The sequence below is a fragment of the Chrysemys picta genome, chromosome 4 (genome assembly GCF_011386835.1).
Source record: "Chrysemys picta bellii isolate R12L10 chromosome 4, ASM1138683v2, whole genome shotgun sequence".
In the NCBI taxonomy this organism is placed as follows: Eukaryota; Metazoa; Chordata; order Testudines; family Emydidae; genus Chrysemys; species Chrysemys picta.
In genome coordinates, this window is record NC_088794.1 from 149,922,030 (window position 1) to 149,939,722 (window position 17,693).

Consider the following 17,693-nt stretch of genomic DNA (forward strand, 5'->3'; position numbering starts at 1 on the left):
TCAGGAATGCAGAGCTACGTTTCACCTCTGTTTACCGTTTTTGGGATTGAAGAGACTCCAAAGTGCAATTAATGAGCACCTTGGTGGCACAGCCGAGCTGAAGCCTGAAGAGCTCCAGGTGGACATTTGCAGACACCTTGTGAGTGAGCTGTTGAACTGCCTGAGATTATTGACTGGAGTGGTGGTGTAGAGGTGGCGGGGGGGATGTGTGATGGATGATGTAAATAACTGTAAGAGTGGGATATATGACTGAGGGTGATGGGAAATGTAAATCTGCCACACATTCCCATTGTTCCCACTTCTACCCAGTCACCTGTTCTCTCTCTGATTTACCTGTGGTTCGTAAAAGCATGTGCTGGCAGTCAAAGGGCACTTCTAGCCAGAGAGAGCTCATGTGTCCCTGATTCCCTCTAGGCCAGGGGTGTCAAACTCAATTGCACAGGGGGCCAAAACTCAAAACTCGCGGGCCGAACAGTATAACCATTTATTTAACAGACTAAATATTTATGTTTTTAACCATTAATATGAACCAAAATACAGGATATCATTCCAAAATAAATACATTTCAACTTAAAATATTTTGCTCTTCATAAAAAAATATCCTGTCAATACAATACATTCAAAATCTGTACATGCTGGAATATTAAAAAAATCTGAAAATATAAATAAAAAATTGAATTTAAAGCAAAAGTATAATCATAACAAATCATAACATTCCATTTTCTTGTCCTATTTAGTCAGAGCCTGATACTTGGAGTCTTTTCTTTGCAACAAGTTCGTTTATGTTTGGGGTTAGGTTCTGTGTTGTGAAGATTCTCAGGATCGATTGCAGGTGTTCATCAGTGAGGCGACTCCTGTGTGACGTTTTGTTAATTTTCATCACAGAGAACAGCTGCTCGCACAGATATGTGCTGCCAAACATGGACAGGATTCGAGCCGCATGTTGGCGGAGCTGCGGCATCGCTTCAGGAATGAAGCGAGTGAACTGTGCTGGCCCCGCAGTGTCGTACTTTGCCTTCAGTGTCCCGTTACATTGCAGTTCTATCAGCTCCATCTGCATTTCTACAGGTGCGGTTTCCTCATCGACTGCAAATGGGTTGCGAAGCAGCTCGAAGTTACTTTTCTGTGCCTCAAAGTCACTGAAGCGCCGTGCGAACTCAGTGCGCAGTGCACTGAGTTTTTCAGCAAAGGTGGCATTTGGGAAAACTGTGGCACTTTCTTGGTTCCGTATTACTTGGCAACAGGGAAAGTGAGACAAGTTGCATTGGTGCATTTGTGTCTCCCATAAGCGCAGCTTCACTTGAAATGCCTTCACTGCATCATGCATATCGGTTATTATGTGCTCCCGTCCCTGGAGTTGAAGGTTTAAAGCGCTAAGATGCGACGTTATGTCAGCCAGGAACGCCAACTCACATTTCCACTTTTCATCCCGCAGAACTGTGCAGTCTTTCCCCTTACTGTCCATGAACTGGCAGATTTCCTCTCGCAGCTCAAAGTGTCTTTTGAGAACTTTTCCCCGACTTAGCCACCGGACCTCCGTATGATATGGCATATCGCCAAACTCGCTATCTATTTCCCGCAGAAAAGACTGGAATTGGCGGTGATTTAAACCGTGGGCTCTGATAAAGTTGACGGTTTGTGTTACAGTGTTCATCACATGATCCATTTTTAGGACTTTAGCACTCAGCGATTCCTGGTGTATGATGCAGTGATACACTGTCAACTCACCGGCACAGTTCTCCTCCCGCATCTTTGAGCGCATCCTTCCCACCAGTCCATTTTTTTCACCACACATAGCAGGTGCGCCATCTGTTGTAAGTCCAACGAGTTTTTCCCACGGCAGTTTCATGTCGGTTACACTTTGAAATACATTTCCAAAGATGTCTTCTCCTTTCGTTGTCCCGTGCATCGATTTAATGTCCAGTATTTCCTCTGTTACGCACAAATTGGAATCCACACCACGGATAAATATCGCCAGCTGTGCAGTGTCAGTCGCGTCAGTAGTTTCATCCACGGCAAGGGAGTATGCAACAAAATCTTTTGCTCTTTCAATCAACTGTGTTTTCAAATCAGTCGCCATCTCACAAACCCGATTAGCAACAGTGTTTCTGCTGAGGCTTACATTTGCAAACGCTCGCGTTTTATCTGGACAAAGGACGTCGCACACTTTCATCATACAATTCTTTACGAATTCCCCCTCGGTAAATGGCCGTCCTGATTTGGCGATCTCTTCGGCCACAATGAAACTTGCTTTCACAGCAGCTTCACTTTGTGATTTTGCTTTGGTGAAAAACGTCTGCTGGGATGTCAAATTCTTCTTCAACTCCTCTACCTTTTGTAGCTTCTGTCCTGCGCTCAGGTTTTTGAATTTGTTCTCATGTTTCGTCTCGTAGTGCCGTCTTAGGTTATACTCCTTCATTACAGCGATATTACTCCCGCAAAGGAGACACACTGGTTTACCTGCAATTTCAGTAAACATATACTCATTCTCCCACCGGCTTTGAAAGCCTCGGTTTTCAGAATCAATTTTTCTCTTGGCCATTGTTGGGGTCTAGCTTTGATTTGAGATTAGCGTTGTATACATCAACAGACCGCGAACTTGAACCGCGGCTTGCCGTTGGCGGCAATTGCACTGCATCATGGGATTTGTAGTGTGTGTTATTGGGGCGTCATATCACAGGGCCATTAAAAACAGATATATAAAACGATTTCGCGGGCCGGATATAATTGTATGGCGGGCCGGATGTGGCCCGCGGGCCTTGAGTTTGACACATGTGCTCTAGGCCAAAGAGAATGCAGAGCTGCTGGAGAAATTGTACCAAATCACCATCACGTACTTCTATAGCAGCTGGGAAGAGATCCGGGCAGTTGCAGCCAACTTAGCTGGTGAGAGATGATGCCCAGTGTCCCTTTTGGTATTTCCATTGAGGGAGACAGAAACAATCCCACTGTGCAGCGCTGAGCTGCCATTAATCTCTCTGGGCCTCAGCTTCCCATCCATAGATGGAGATGTTAATATCCCTACCTCTCCAGTGTGGTGGATTAGTTGCTATCAAGTGCTTCGGGATCATTGCAGGGAAAGCACGGTGCAGTCATTTAGTTGTCGGGGCAGGGACATTGTCATGTAGGGCATGGTTACACTTTGAGCTGGGTGTATAATTCCCAGCTCGATGAGACGTACCCACACTAGTCCTGCGTGCTAGAAATAGAGAGTAGTTGCGATGGCAGGAGCAGCAGGAGGTTTAACCACCCCAAGTATGATCCCATCCAAACCCCAAAGTCTATTCTTAAGGTGGCTAGCTCCTCCCACTGCTCGTGCTGCCTTAGCTACATTCTAATGTTAGCATGCTATCGCTGTCAGAGCCAGTGTGGGCCTGTCCCATTGAACTGGGAGTGATACCCCTAGATCAAAGTGCAGACCTACCCACAGTGTTGTTCAGTGCTCCTCACTGCTACTTCATCATTGGGAGGCATGCAGCCCACCTCCCCATAGTGCCTGCTGTTTCAGGTTCCTGGCCACACCACCTTGTCAAGGAAGCATTAGGTTCCTCCTCTTTGGCCCTGTGCCCTCTTCACCCTAGCACACCCATGTGAGACAGGCAGGCATTGTGGCCTACGTCTCACCTATCAGTCACCTTGTGAGATCCCTGCTTAGAACTCACTTATTCCTGGCCCCCGTCCTTTGCTCAGACCACTTGACCAAGACACTGTCTTAGTATGTCTCCAATAACTGACAGCAGTGGCAAGAGGAACACAGACTGTTTCAAGCAAATGGGTTTTATGGAAACATTCTTTTTAAAAAATGTCTCTCTCATTCTCTTCAGTGTGGACTCTAAACTGCTCTAGCATCCTCTTGACCACAGCTCACCTTTAGGCCCACAGTAGGAGACGCCAAAGACCTGTGTAGGGGCTGCTAATATCACTTTGCACTCAACAAGGGAAGGTTTTATTATTACTGTTGTTATTTATTTTACATTGTGTATTTAGGCATCATCCTGGAACACACAGACAGGCAGCGTATGAAATGGCTGGACCTGGAATATCTGCTGATGTGTAAGTAATAAATACAGCTGAAGTCCTGTTCATTAGTGAGTTCTAAAGGAATTTAGCTGGCAAGCAGCAGTAACCGATACCACTGGTGCAAAGTGCATCAGCCCCACAGCAAAGGACAAATTCACTCTTGCCCAGTAGAAAGTCCGCTTTAATTTTCCCTAAAGGAGGAAGCTGCAGAAGGTGTGATATGAGTCAGTACATCTCCTGGTTGTCCTGGCAATGCCCCCTCCACAGCCAGTGCTATCCACTCTTTGGGCTTTATTGGCTCTCTGTGGACTCCCCAGGTGAGAAGAAGTTGTCGCCACTTTCTGCTACCTCAAATTTCCCACCAGCATTTTTTTTTCCAGTAGGTGCCCTGTATCATGCATAAACCAGCTTGGACCTATCCTCTGTTAAATTCCGGGTTTATTTGAGCTCAGGCAGTGTCTCCTGAATAGAGATGGAAAATAAACTTAAAAGTGGAAGCTATTGAAACAATGGGCCTTCTTCCATTTACAGCAGAGTGGATGACTTGCTGGTAGAGTCAGGGTCTCCCCCTAGTTGAGAGCATGGAAGGGACCCAGTGGAGGAACCTAAAGCTTTGTTTGTATTGGAGAGCTGCTGTAGTGTGGTATTCAGTGGTAATAAGTCACCAGCTATTTCAGGCAGAGGTGACTATATGAAAAGTGGGGCATATTCATCTCTCATGTATTTTCCATCCCATTAGAAGGACTGAGCCCAGTCTGACATTTTTCCATGTGATCATTCTGCTCAGGTAGTTCAAGGTTCTGTGATCACACTTAGCTGTGATTTGACAGTCTGTTCGCTAACGTGTTGTCCTCTGTAATTTCAGCTCTCCAGGTCCTACAGAAAGACCCAAGTCCCACTGTCCAGCTGGTGGCAACTGAGATCATAAGTGACATCTGTTCTGGCCGAGTGATTGGGGAATGAAGCGGAACGGAGACAAACAGAAGAAGGCGCTCCAGTAGTATAAGGGCCCTACTGTCAATCAAATGTTAACCCACCCCTTGCCCACCTGTCACCAGAAGTCCCACACCCATGGGGTATTACTTCTGGGGTCAAGGCGGACACATAACCAGAAGCAAGATGTGTCATGTGGCCCCTCTAAGAACTCCTCCCACTACCCTCTACCAATCAGGAGGGGTTTCAGCCGCTGGGGACCACCCCGAGAGGAGATTTGACCAACTGGGGGGAGTTCCAGGGCGGAGTGCCCTGTCTGGAAATGGTTCATGTGACGCCTCTAAGAACTCCTCCCACTGTCCTCTACCAATCAGGATGGGTTTCACCCTGATAGGAACGCCCCGAGAGAAGATTTGACCAATCAAGGGGAGTTCCGGGGCAGGGTGACATGTCTGGAAATGGTTTGTGTGACCCTTCTAAGAACTCCTGCCACTGCCCTCTACCAATCAGGAGGGGTTTCAGCCGCTGGGGACCACCCCAAGAGGAGATTTGACCAACTGGGGGGAGTTCCAGGGCGGGGTGCCCTGTCTGGAAATGGTTCATGTGACCCCTCTAAGAACTCCTCCCACTGTCCTCTACCAATCAGGATGGGTTTCCCCCTGATAGGAACGCCCCGAGAGAAGATTTGACCAATCAAGGGGAGTTCCAGGGCAGGGCGACCTGTCTGGAAATGGTTTGTGTGACCCTTCTAAGAACACCTGCCACTGCCCTCTACCAATCAGGAGGGGTTTCAGCCGCTGGGGACCACCCCAAGAGGAGATTTGACCAACTGGGGGGAGTTCCAGGGCGGGGTGCCCTGTCTGGAAATGGTTCATGTGACCCCTCTAAGAACTCCTCCCACTGTCCTCTACCAATCAGGATGGGTTTCACCCTGATAGGAATGCCCCGAGAGAAGATTTGACCAATCAAGGGGAGTTCCGGGGCAGGGTGACCTGTCTGGAAATGGTTTGTGTGACCCTTCTAAGAACTCCTGCCACCGCCCTCTACCAATCAGGAGGGGTTACAGCCGCTGGGGACCACCCCAAGAGGACATTTGACCAACTGGGGGGAGTTCCAGGGCGGGGTGCCCTGTCTGGAAATGGTTCATGTGACCCCTCTAAGAACTCCTCCCACTGTCCTCTACCAATCAGGATGGGTTTCCCCCTGATAGGAATGCCCCGAGAGAAGATTTGACCAATCAAGGGGAGTTCCGGGGCAGGGTGACCTGTCTGGAAATGGTTTGTGTGACCCTTCTAAGAACTCCTGCCACCGCCCTCTACCAATCAGGAGGGGTTACAGCCGCTGGGGACCACCCCAAGAGGACATTTGACCAACTGGGGGGAGTTCCGGGGCGGGATGACCTGTCTGGAAATGGTTCATGTGACCCCTCTAAGAACTCCTCCCACTGTCCTCTACCAATCAGGATGGGTTTCCCCCTGATAGGAACGCCACGAGAGAAGATTTGACCAATCAAGGGGAGTTCCGGGCAGGGTGACCTGTCTGAAAATGGTTTCTGTGACCCTTCTAAGAACTCCTGCCACCGCCCTCTACCAATCAGGAGGGGTTACAGCCGCTGGGGACCACCCCAAGAGATTTGACCAACTGGGGGGAATTCTGGGGTGTGGTGACTTATCCGGAAGTGTTTTGTGTGACCCCTCTAAGAACTTCTCCCACCACCCTTTACCAATTGCGATGGGTTTTGGCTGCAGAGGACCGCCCCAAGAGGAGATTTGGCCAAAATAGGCCAGGTTCTTGGATGGGGTGAACCACCCAGAAGAGGGTCATGTGACCCCTCTAAGGACTCCTCCCAACGCCCTCTGCCAATCAGAGTGCAGAACCATCACCCCATAAGTCCCAGTACCGGGCAGAGGAGGCAATCTCTTACCAAGAAGACATGTTTTAGAAATTGTGGAAAGGCTGAGAGGAAACATGGACTCCTCTACCACCCCCGTGAGAACTTCAGACTTTGTTTTAGCCCCAAGAACCTTTGGACTTGTATGGAGAAAGTGCTACAGCAGTGACAGTTCCAAGGAGGGCCCTTTGACTCCACCGTTGATAGATACCTTGGAACCCGACCCCGAAACCCAAACCTTCGTGAGGCACCCCAATGTGTGTGATGGCCTCTCATTGTCCACCCCCCTAAAGTTGGAAGAGGATCATGGCTTGGGGGAGTCACCAGCGGACAAGGTGAACGGGAAAGACGTCGCTCAGGTAAATGAATGATTAAGAAGCGACGGTTGATCATGGGGGTGTAATGGGGTTAGGAATCGACCTGGCATTGCATAAATCTAAAAACAAGCGGTGGGGTGCTTACACTGATTTTTGTCTGAAAATCTCTCAACAGCTCGACGATGCCTTTCTAGAGGCCTTTGAGAACTTACCCATCGGTAGCCCTGTGGAAGTAAATATATCATGCATCAGCTGTTTTTGCTCCTGTCTGAGATACAGATCGCAAGAGGACAATCCAGAAAAGGACAAAATAGAAGAATGAACCAGATCAGACTCCCTCATCGTAGGGGTCATGGCATCCATTTTTACAGGCGGCTGTAAAAGGTTGTGTTAAACCAGGCAATTAATAAAACTTATTGAAATGTGTCCATATGAATGTGTCCCCCTCCATACTTGTCTTAGTAAAAGACGGTACTGGGAACAGTCATGTCTCCACAGATGACTCTGTTAAAGAAAATATATTATACCCCCAGGGAAGTTGGGAGCTTTGGCGCGGTGAATCCTCTTTTTCAAGTGGCCAAAAAGCATAGTAAAACTTGAACTAGAAGACAGGTAACAGCTTGGCTTTCAGACCAGGATGCTTACACTTTACACAAACCGGCTCGAATACAGCTTCACAGGAGGGATTGGGGCTGATGTACATTAAAAGGAGGAAGAGAAAGAGAAATGTATTATACCTGCAACGCACAGGTCCCCCAATACCCTTTAAAAGAAGGGCTTTGATGCGCAGGGCCAGCCATAAGCAAAAGTCCAAGAGGAAGCCTGGGCGAAAGAGAAGACGCTCTCCGCCTGGTAAAAGAGAGATTTTTTAATCAACATGGCTTTTGTTCACTGCGGGTCTGAAGAGTGCACCAAATCCGAACTAGACTTGTTTCAAATAGCCCCTACCCAGACCAGCACTGAGAAAAGCATCTACATCGAGGTGCTGCCTCTATCGGCTGTTACCCTTACAGGGCCTTTATAGAATCGGCGCTCAATTACAGCGCCGACACCTTTACCACGCAATTTTCCACTGGCCTGTTTTACAAAGACACTGCCAGACAAGCGAAGAAACAGAGTTGGATGGCAGAATCTGGGGTTTGTGAGGCGTGCAAAGCTGACTGCCCAGAGCAGGACGGTAGAGCTGCTGGGTCATCTACGCAGCGACCTGTTTTTTCATGAAAAACTTTTATTGAACGGAGTGGATGTGAAAATCAAACTGACACGCAGTAAAGACGCCTTCTGTTTAATGGCATTGTGTCAGCATCCCTTTTTGTGAAGAAAGTACAGGTGGCCCCGAGTGTTCATCTGGGGCACGCGGAGGCCCTGCTTACCGCTAATGCTAAATATCCCATGGACCGTGTGAGAATGAGAGTGTTTAGCATCCCCGCGAGCAGCAGGGTCAGTAACCAAGAGAACCTGTTTTTGGGACAGTTACCCAAAATGCTTGTCCTGGGCTTTGTGGATAATGATGCCTTTAGCAGAAGTTACACAAAAAATCCCTTTCATTTTCAACATTATGATATTAATTTTTTGGCCTTGTATGTAGATGGTGAACAGATACCAACCAAGCCTCTGCAACCAGACTTCGAGGCAGGACGCTGCGTGAGAGAATACATGAATGTGGTACAGACAGCTGGTAAACACACGAAAGATCATTCTCTGTTAATCGACCGTGAGGAGTTTACACTGGGCTACACCTTGTTTGCCTTTGACCCGTCTCCCGACCAGGAATGCGCCGATCACTATTCCCTGATTAAAACCGGGAACCTGAGAACAGAAATACGTTTTGGGAAGGCTTTAACCGTCACCGTCAATATGATCGTGTATGGGGTTTTTGACAACGTCAGAGAGATAAATCAGAGGAGAAACATTCTGTTTGACTATACGTGAACATGGACACCGTGCAGCTCTTACATGTCTTATCAATGGCCCATTACAAGAAAAAGAATTTCTTAGATGTGTTCCCTTGTGATTGGCTCCCTGGCAGCAAGCTATCTCAGAGACCCCTAGCTTTGGTGGTCAACACGCATCCACACAACCAACTTGGTGAACACTGGCTCGCCTTGTATCTGGCGGAGCGTAACCGTGGAGAGTTTTTTGACTCATACGGGCACCCCCCAAACAGCGTGTTGTTTCCTAAAAGCATTATGAAATTTTTAAACAAAAATTCCACAGACATTGTGTTTCACAATAGACAATTACAAGACCCCCGCTCTGTTGCCTGCGGCCATCACTGCGAGTTTTTCTTACATCATTGTAGCAAGGGTTTATCTTTTGACCGGATTTAAAAATTGTATTCTAACGACTTAGTGCAAAATGACCGGATGGTGATGAATATTGTAAAAACTAAATTTAAATTCTTGGGCATGCCTAGCCTTGCTCAAAACATGTTTCAACAAGCCCAGACATGCGTATCTTGCAATGATTTTGATAGCCATGTTATCCAATATTCTCAGGCATAACAGACAATGTTTGTTTGGCATTATCCAACACATTTTTTATAAAGTAACTTTTCCCACAGTTGCTAGGCCCCGCACGAATTGCAGAAAAGGGGTGTTTCCACCTTGTATCCATTTTAAAAGCCATGGGGCAGGGTTTTAAACCCTTCTCCTAGGACCCTCTTCTTGTAAACGACTTTCTGTGTTTTATTAAGGGTTTTTGTCTCTATTTGCCACTGATTTTTGTTCCTTACGATAGAGGGCTGCTGCACCTCTATCTTTTTTGAGGTGTTTTCTCACAGGCCCATGCAATAGTCCAGGACTAGATCTTTCAGACTGTCAAAGTTGATCTTTTCACAGTTTGCTACGTTCAGGGTAATACCTTTGACTTTCATACAGGCCTTTCCTCTCTACAGCTTATACCCATATGTTTTCGGGCCTGCCAACACAAACTGGGTGATGTGTTGATCTGGCGGGATCTTGCTCGTGAGGTCCCCTAAATAATCCCCCAGAGGTGATTCCACTCACCTTCCCTTTTCATAGATATCACCGAGTCAGTGTCATGGTACAGGCACCGCTCTTGCAACCTGTCTAGCAGGTTGTATAGTTCTAAGCGGGCGTAACCAGTGGTGAAACAGGCTATGAAAACATTGGTATTTCCAGAGACTGAGTACTAGTCTTTTGCATGCTTCCAAGACATGCACACTGTTTCATCGTCGATAAACTCACAGGATGAAACCTCGTAGTGTGGGGGGGAAACAGGTACTGAAAGAGTTCGTCAGGGTTTCTCACGATGCTGCTATTGGGTAGGTTTGTTCTTTGGCCGAATTTACCCCACAGAGAATTTAAAAACAGTTTAGCGATTTGGTGTTTAGCGGGGTTAAACCTGATCTCGTGTTGGCGTAAATGCACGCCTTCTTTCTGGTAGAAATCGTTAATGTACTTATTTTGTTTTTCTTTGTCTGTGCACCAGCTGGGATACCCTGAAGCCTCTTGTTTCTGGTGGAGGTGTAATTTTATTTACTCTGAAAACAGTTCATCAGATTTTTCATTAAAATGCCAGATTTCATATATTTTAGCCACTGTGTACCGCTTTGCTATGGCCTCATTCAATTCCACAGTGCACCAAGTCCCCAGGATGGCCCTCTCCTCGTCAGTATGGGTGCCATATCTCCCGCTGCTCGGTTTCAGCACAGGTTTGTCATAGCGGGAACATAAGCTTGTTACCCACTCTGACAGGTAACAATGGGGAAAAGAAGCCCCGTGGGGGGTACATTTTAACTTTTGCAATTCCAAAATAATTTGCAAGGGGTCCAAATTTGTCATAAAGTATATTGGGGTGTCCGATAGGGTATTCTTGGGTTTTGCTTACGAAAGGGTACAGGCTGGTAAAATCATAATATGAATTTCTTCCCTGGGGTTAGGTTTGTAATATAGGCGGATATCGTTTGTCTATACACAGTTTTATCTCAGTGAATTTACTAGGTCCTCTCTTTACTATATCTCCCTTCTCCGTCATTTTCATAATCTCTTTTCTGTATAGGATACAAGCCTGTCTCAAAATTTTGACATCTGCTCACAGTAATACGCGAGCTCTTTCTGCAAGTCAAACATCTCATACCTGTGGTCCCGATACCAGTCAAGAAACTCTGCTTTTTCCCTGGGCATCATGCTTTCTACACCATAGTGCTCCACACCGGGCATAGGCCCCATGTAATTTTGATTTTTCTCAAGTGTTAAAAAAATGTGGAAAATACCCTTTGCACCCTTCAAACCCCATCGCCTGCAGGAGCTTGCTAAGCTTCATGGGCAAGAAGTTTAGAGAGTCTATAAAACGAATGCCCAGGACCTTAACTTCCACATACATTAGTTTACTTCCCTGAGTGATCAATTCTAGGCACATCTTTTCCTTCAGTAACTGTCTAACGATGAAGTACACATGGTAACCTTTGGAATTGTGCGCTAGGAATATGTAGTCCTGGAACTCTTTGCCAAGAAAGGTCTTAACAGCCATAGAAAGACACTCATCGCCCTTAAATTCCCAGGACTTTTCCGGCTTTAGGGACATAGCAAAAATGTAATTGGGAGTGTGCAACCCAGTCTCCTGCGTGTATTCAAAATCATAAAAAAATATACTTTTCTGAGGATTCAGGCTTTCTAAGGCTGTCCCCTCACCATTCTCTAACTTAATCCTGTTAGATTTCTTACAAAATGTCTTTTTCTTAAGCAGGGTTCTGTCACTTTTTGTGCGGACCAGACGGTCAACATAACACTGTAAGCAGGCATCTTCCGGTTTGGGCATTTTCTTTAAAACATGATCAGGGTCTCCACTGAATTGCACAGCATTTATCAAGGTCACCCCTTGCATTAAATGTTCTTGGGTTAGGCACAGAAATTGCATAGCATAACCTATGGCAATAATAGTGTTCAGTAAGCTTTCCAAACACAGCTCCGCACACAAGCCCCGGAGCTTGCAGTTTATATCCATTGAAGTCCAAGTCACACGGTCATGGTGCCGGGGGGCTGGTGCATCTATGACACAGCCCTCAGAATCTTCAAAAAGCTTTTCCCTAAGACAGTGATTAAGAACAGCACAAACAGCAACGCGTACAATAGTCCCTATAATTTTTTACGCTCACGACGTGGCACTGGCTCAGCGAGTTCCATGCCAAACCTCCTCCTAAACTCCTCATAGCCATCATCCTTGGAGTTCATCTTCGCTGCTTGATGCAATGCTGACCAGGCCTCCGGGTCCTCTAGAAAGGCATCGTTGAGCTGTCAAGAGATTTTTAGACAAGAAACAAGTGTAAGTTCCCATTGCTTGTTTTTAGATTTACACAACCCCAGGTTCCTAACCCCATTACACCCCATCATCGACTGTCACTTCTTAATCATTCATTTACCTGAGCGATGTCTTTTCCATTCACCTTGTCCGCCGGTGACTCCCTCAAGCCATGATCCCCTTCCTCCTCCAGGGTGGTGGACGACGAGAGGCCACCATGCTCATCGGGGTGCGTCATGAGTGGTTGGGCTTCAGGTTTGGCTTCTGGCATATCCATCAATGGCTGGGCCAAAGGAATCCCCTTGGCTGCTCCCTCATCCTCTTCAGAACTGTCGCTGCTGTAACGTTTTCTCCACACAAGTCCAAAGGTCCTCGGGGTTAAAACAAAGTTCAAAGTTTTCACGGGGATGGCAAAGGAGTCCATGTTTCCTCTCAGCCTTTCCATGATTTCTAAAACACGTCTTCTTGGTAAGAGATGGCCTCCTCTGCCCAGCGCTGGGACTTATGGGGTGATGGTGCTGCATTCTGATTGTCAGAGGGCATTGGGAGGAGTTCTTAGAGGGGTCACACGACCCTCTTCTGGGTGGTTCACCCCATCCCAGAACCTGCCCTATTTTGGTCAAATCTCCTTTCGGAGCAATCCTCTGCAGCTGAAACTCATCGCGATTGGTAGAGGGTGGTGGGAGGAGTTCTTAGAAGGGTCACACGAACCACTTCCGGACTGGTCACCCCACCCCAGAATTCCCCCCAATTGGTCAAATCTCCTCTCAGGGTGGTCCCCAGTGGCTGAAACCCCTCCTGGTTGGTAGAGAGCAGTGGTAGGAGTTCTTAGAGGGGTCAGATGAAGCTCGGAACTCCCCCTGATTGGTCAAATCTTCATTCCTATCAAGGCCAAAACCCATCCTGATTGGTAGAGGACAGTGGGAGGAGTTCTTAGAGGGGTCACATGACACACCTTGCTTCTGGTCATGTGTCCGCCTTGACCCCGGAAGTAATACCCCCATGGGGTGGGATTTCCAATGACTGGTGGGCAGGGCTTATTGGGTTAAGGTGTGGGGTTAATGTTTGATTGACAGTAGGGCCCTTATACTACTCACTCCTGCTACCCAAAATTGGAAGAAGAGAGAGGCAACTATAATACTGGGCAGTATTAGCCATTGTCCTGCTGCTCAGATGCTGTAAGTGAGAGAAGGCTGAGGCCCTGTAAAGTAGCCTGGGTTGATTTTTATTACTCAAAGCATTTTTATTACACATCAGGACATCTAGTCATTCTGATGGACGTGCAGCCTCTGGACAAGCTCAGTGATAAGCATGGACATTATACTGCTTGCTCAGGAGTCATTACTATAGGAACAGCCAAGTACCAGCTCAAATACACTTGAGCTCTAGACTCTGGGTTGTTCTAAATTATGCTGTCTTGAAACAGCCATTGCTGCACTGGAGATTGCTGTAGCACAGCACACATTGTGTGTGCCATCGTCTGTTTCCAGCTCACACCCCATATACTTGGGTGGGAAGCTAGGAGTTAGTGACATACAGCCAGCTACACTGGCAGTACACTATATATGCTAGTTCTCTGTGTGTTAGGGATTTGCACATGCTGGGGAAATCCTAGCTGCCTCTTAGGGCAGCTTTATGGCTACTTTGTCCTGCTCCACTGCAACATAGGGCAGCAAAAGGTGATTTTACCACTAATCCCACCCCTATTTATGCACCTACATGTGATGTTAGGAGTCAAAGTTTAGGTATCCAGGTTTGGAAAATTCACTCACCTGGCATAAAGTTGTCTGATGTCAACCAAAGGACAAATATGCCTATAAACATCAGTCCCCTTGTTTTTCAAATATCTATTTTAAACACCACAGTGCTGATAGAGATTTAATCAGCACGGCTGCAGGTGGCTATAATGAGTATTTAGGCATCTAACTGCAGATTTTAGTGCTTAACTTTAGCCACCCAAGGCCTTTGTATTTGTATTGCCCAATCCTATGAGCTGCTGAGTGTTCTCAAACTCCCACTGATGTTACTGGGAGATAAGGATGCTCTGCCCTTAAGAAAAGGCGCTCAGCAGATATAACTCATCCTCCAAAATTAGCTACTATGATCCTCCACGTCATAGAAAAAGGTCACTGAATGGTCAGGTTTCTAGTCTCCATCACCACCTCATTCTCCAGTTTACTGTCCCCCGGGTTCAGGGGCTGTGGGGATCACCAGGCAGCAGTTAGCAGAGGAGGGCAAAAGGCAGAGGGAGTCTGGGATGTTATTGCTTATAGCTATCAATGGGGAGACAATGTTCCTGTAACAGTTGAATATTGGAAGGAAATCAATAGAGACCCCTGCTGAATTGACACATTCCGCTCATTCAAAAGCAACTATATTAAGTAATATGGGTTCCCCTAATCTTGTAGTGTTTCCTGTGTTGGTGTTTGCTTTCTATACCGTATCCAGCAGCTTATTCCCGGTCCATGTTATCAGATTGGTATTCCCTAGTATTCTCCACTCTGTTTATGTGTATTAAGGGGCACTGGACAAATACTCATGACTCTTCACATTTCTTTTTCAGGTGCTGGCCAAGTATCTCACAAACAACGTCATATGGAAATAACCCAGCTCCAGATTTTGGATTTACTGTGCACATATTTCCTATTAAACTGTTTGAAGTATCTGTTTCAATTGCTCAGAGGCCTGATTTCTTCTTTCAGAGGAATTGGGGCTTCCTGCATGTCCACTGTAACCATGATGTGGGGGCTTCCTTCCTTACCCTTTTCTGCAGAGATGAAACAAGACCTCAGTTCACTGCCTCTCTGGGGTTTCTAACCACTCTTCCAGGATCCCCACTGTGACGAAATGGGGGAATTTTCTTATATTTTTGTGGTTTTCCAATTATTTGCATGCAGAGAGAGTGGGACTCAGTATCCCTGGGTGTTACTGGTTTAACGAGGTGAGGGGAGAGGGAGTTGGTTGTTCCAGAGGACCGGAGAGGGAACTTGGGACCCCAGCCGATGGCCTGGAGGATGGACACCCCAGCGACCGCTGACCGGATGACCCAGAGACCCAGCTCAGGAGTCACAGCCGGTTCTAGCCAGTGGGAGGACAATGGGCTGTGTTATACCAATAAAAACTAGCAGGATCTTATTAAAGGGGACAAGATAAAGATGCCACATTTATTACGATAACAATTTGATTTATGACCAATAACTAATAGCTTAATCCTTATACACACAGATTATACCTAATACCTACACACACACACACACCAGATGTTCTGCAGCTGCTGCATAGTTACCAGTCCTGCTTGAGTCTGTGGCTTGAGTTTGCAGCTTGGGTTCATAGCTTGTGGCGGCTAACTGGCCAGGAAAGCCGGGCACAAGGACGAGCTGGGTCTCTGTTGGGCATGCACCGATGCCCTTCCATGTTGGCAGCAGAATGTTACCCTCCTCCAAAGTTTTCCATCTCACCCATCCTTTTTGTAGGCTTTAGTTTGACTCCAGAGTCTATAGGTCTTGCTGTGTCACGCTGCCTCTGGGTTTGGTGATTGATCATCCGTCAATTGCAGACATGACTTTCAGCCTGGGACCGGGCTTTGATCTTCCTTCTATTGTACCTTTTCTTTTTAGGGTGGATTCTTCTTATTTTGTTAGGGCTCTTGTCTGCATCTTCAGCCATTGGTGTTTGAACTCTATTTAATCAGGACAGGCTGGGGCTGGAGGTTGATTCCATCATCCATACATACCTCATTCACACATCTAAACTAAACTAATAAGATTACAGCAGGGTTTGCAAAAATGAAGGTTGCAGCAAGCCCTTACAAAATGGAGTGAGCGTTTTAAAATGGGGTTTGAATTACAATATGGCAAACAGTGAACGGAAGTTACAATATAGACAAGTATAATGGATGGCAAACAGTGAACAGAAGTTACACTGTAGGCAAGTGTAATAAATGGTGAACAGAAATTACAATACTGAAGCAGTGCAAGTCTCAGCGATTTAAGCAGGAATTGGATTGATAGTGAAACTTACAAAGGCAGCTGACTGAACAGCTATGGCTCTTAACAAGCATCTTAACTGTTAATTAGCCAGTTATTGGGGTAACCGGTTTTATGAATGAATATTGTTTCATTCATAAAACTTTACTTATGAAGTTACATTAATAAAGTAAACAATTAAAAACAATTTCATTCATCAGTCCTACATTGTGCCCTTCTCCCCCCCCCTCCCCCCCGCCATGTGGTGCAGGATCAGCTCCCAGCAGATCCATGCTGTGTGGGACTCTTTCCCTTCCGCTCTGCCCACCTGGCTGCATCCCCCATGGGCCCTGCAGCCTGCATCCAGCAGCTGGGAAGGTGAATCTGCCCCCCTCCCAGCACTGCAACTGCTCCCAGCTGGGGAGCCCAGCCCCCAGGCCTGAATTCCCAGCAAAGCCCCAGGGGGCTGCTCCTGTAGGTGGCTTTGGCCCTGGTACCAGCTCTAGCTGCAGGACGCCCTGCAGCTCAGGGGGTGCACATCGGCCCAGGCTCTTCGCTGAGATCTGCTGGCCAAGCGGTCACTGTCACTTCCCAACCCAAGGACCAGGACCCCTGTGGCCCCAGCTTCTGCAATGAACCTTGGTCTAGTAGCAGCAAGGAGTTGGCCATGGCTGCTGCTTGGCCTGGCTCTCCTGTCAGCTACTCCCCAGTTACTGCCCTTGGATCACTGCACTGGTGGGCTCCTGCCTTTGCAGCAGCACCTCCCACCTGCTCGAAGGGCTTCCCTCTGGCCCGGACCACTGCACCAGTGACTCCAGCCACCCAGGAGATGCGGCCCAGTCTGGCTCCCAGCAGGGGCCAGCGGGTGTCCAGGAGCTGCCCCCGGCTTTGCTCTAGGAAGCCTCCACTATATGGCAAAGCTCAGGCCTGCCCAGAGACCCAAACTGCAGGGCCCCCTGCTTACTGCAACCCCCAAGAGCCCCCTCCCCCAGACACCAGCCCCCTAGCAGAGAGACACCCCTCAGCTGGGCACCCGTGATGCTTACACTAAATCCAGGCCAAGGCACCATGCAGCATGCAGGCCCCACCACTGGGAATCGATGCTCCAGGGGTTAACGGCCAGGGTGCCGGCCGGCTGCCAGTGATCAGGCCCACAGTAGCATGCAGCAGAGCTGGTGCCCCTCAGCCTAGGGTTACCATATCTAATAAATAAAAAAAGAGGACCCTCCACGGGCCCTGGCCCCACCCATTTTCCCACCCTAGCCCCGCCCCGACTCCGCCCCTTCCCTGCCCTAACTCCGCCCC

General features: G+C 47.6%; 1 protein-coding gene across 1 annotated transcript; it reads left to right on the top strand.

Annotated features, from left to right (window-relative positions):
• The first annotated feature begins 211 nt into the window (after positions 1-211).
• LOC135983274 (maestro heat-like repeat-containing protein family member 2A) lies at positions 212-5,168 on the top strand. Its single transcript, XM_065594084.1, has 4 exons — positions 212-220; positions 2,784-2,886; positions 3,988-4,053; positions 4,886-5,168. Exons 1-4 carry the CDS (start codon positions 212-214, stop codon positions 4,981-4,983), a joined length of 276 nt encoding a protein of 91 aa, XP_065450156.1. The 3' UTR covers positions 4,984-5,168.
• Positions 5,169-17,693: the final 12,525 nt, after the last annotated feature.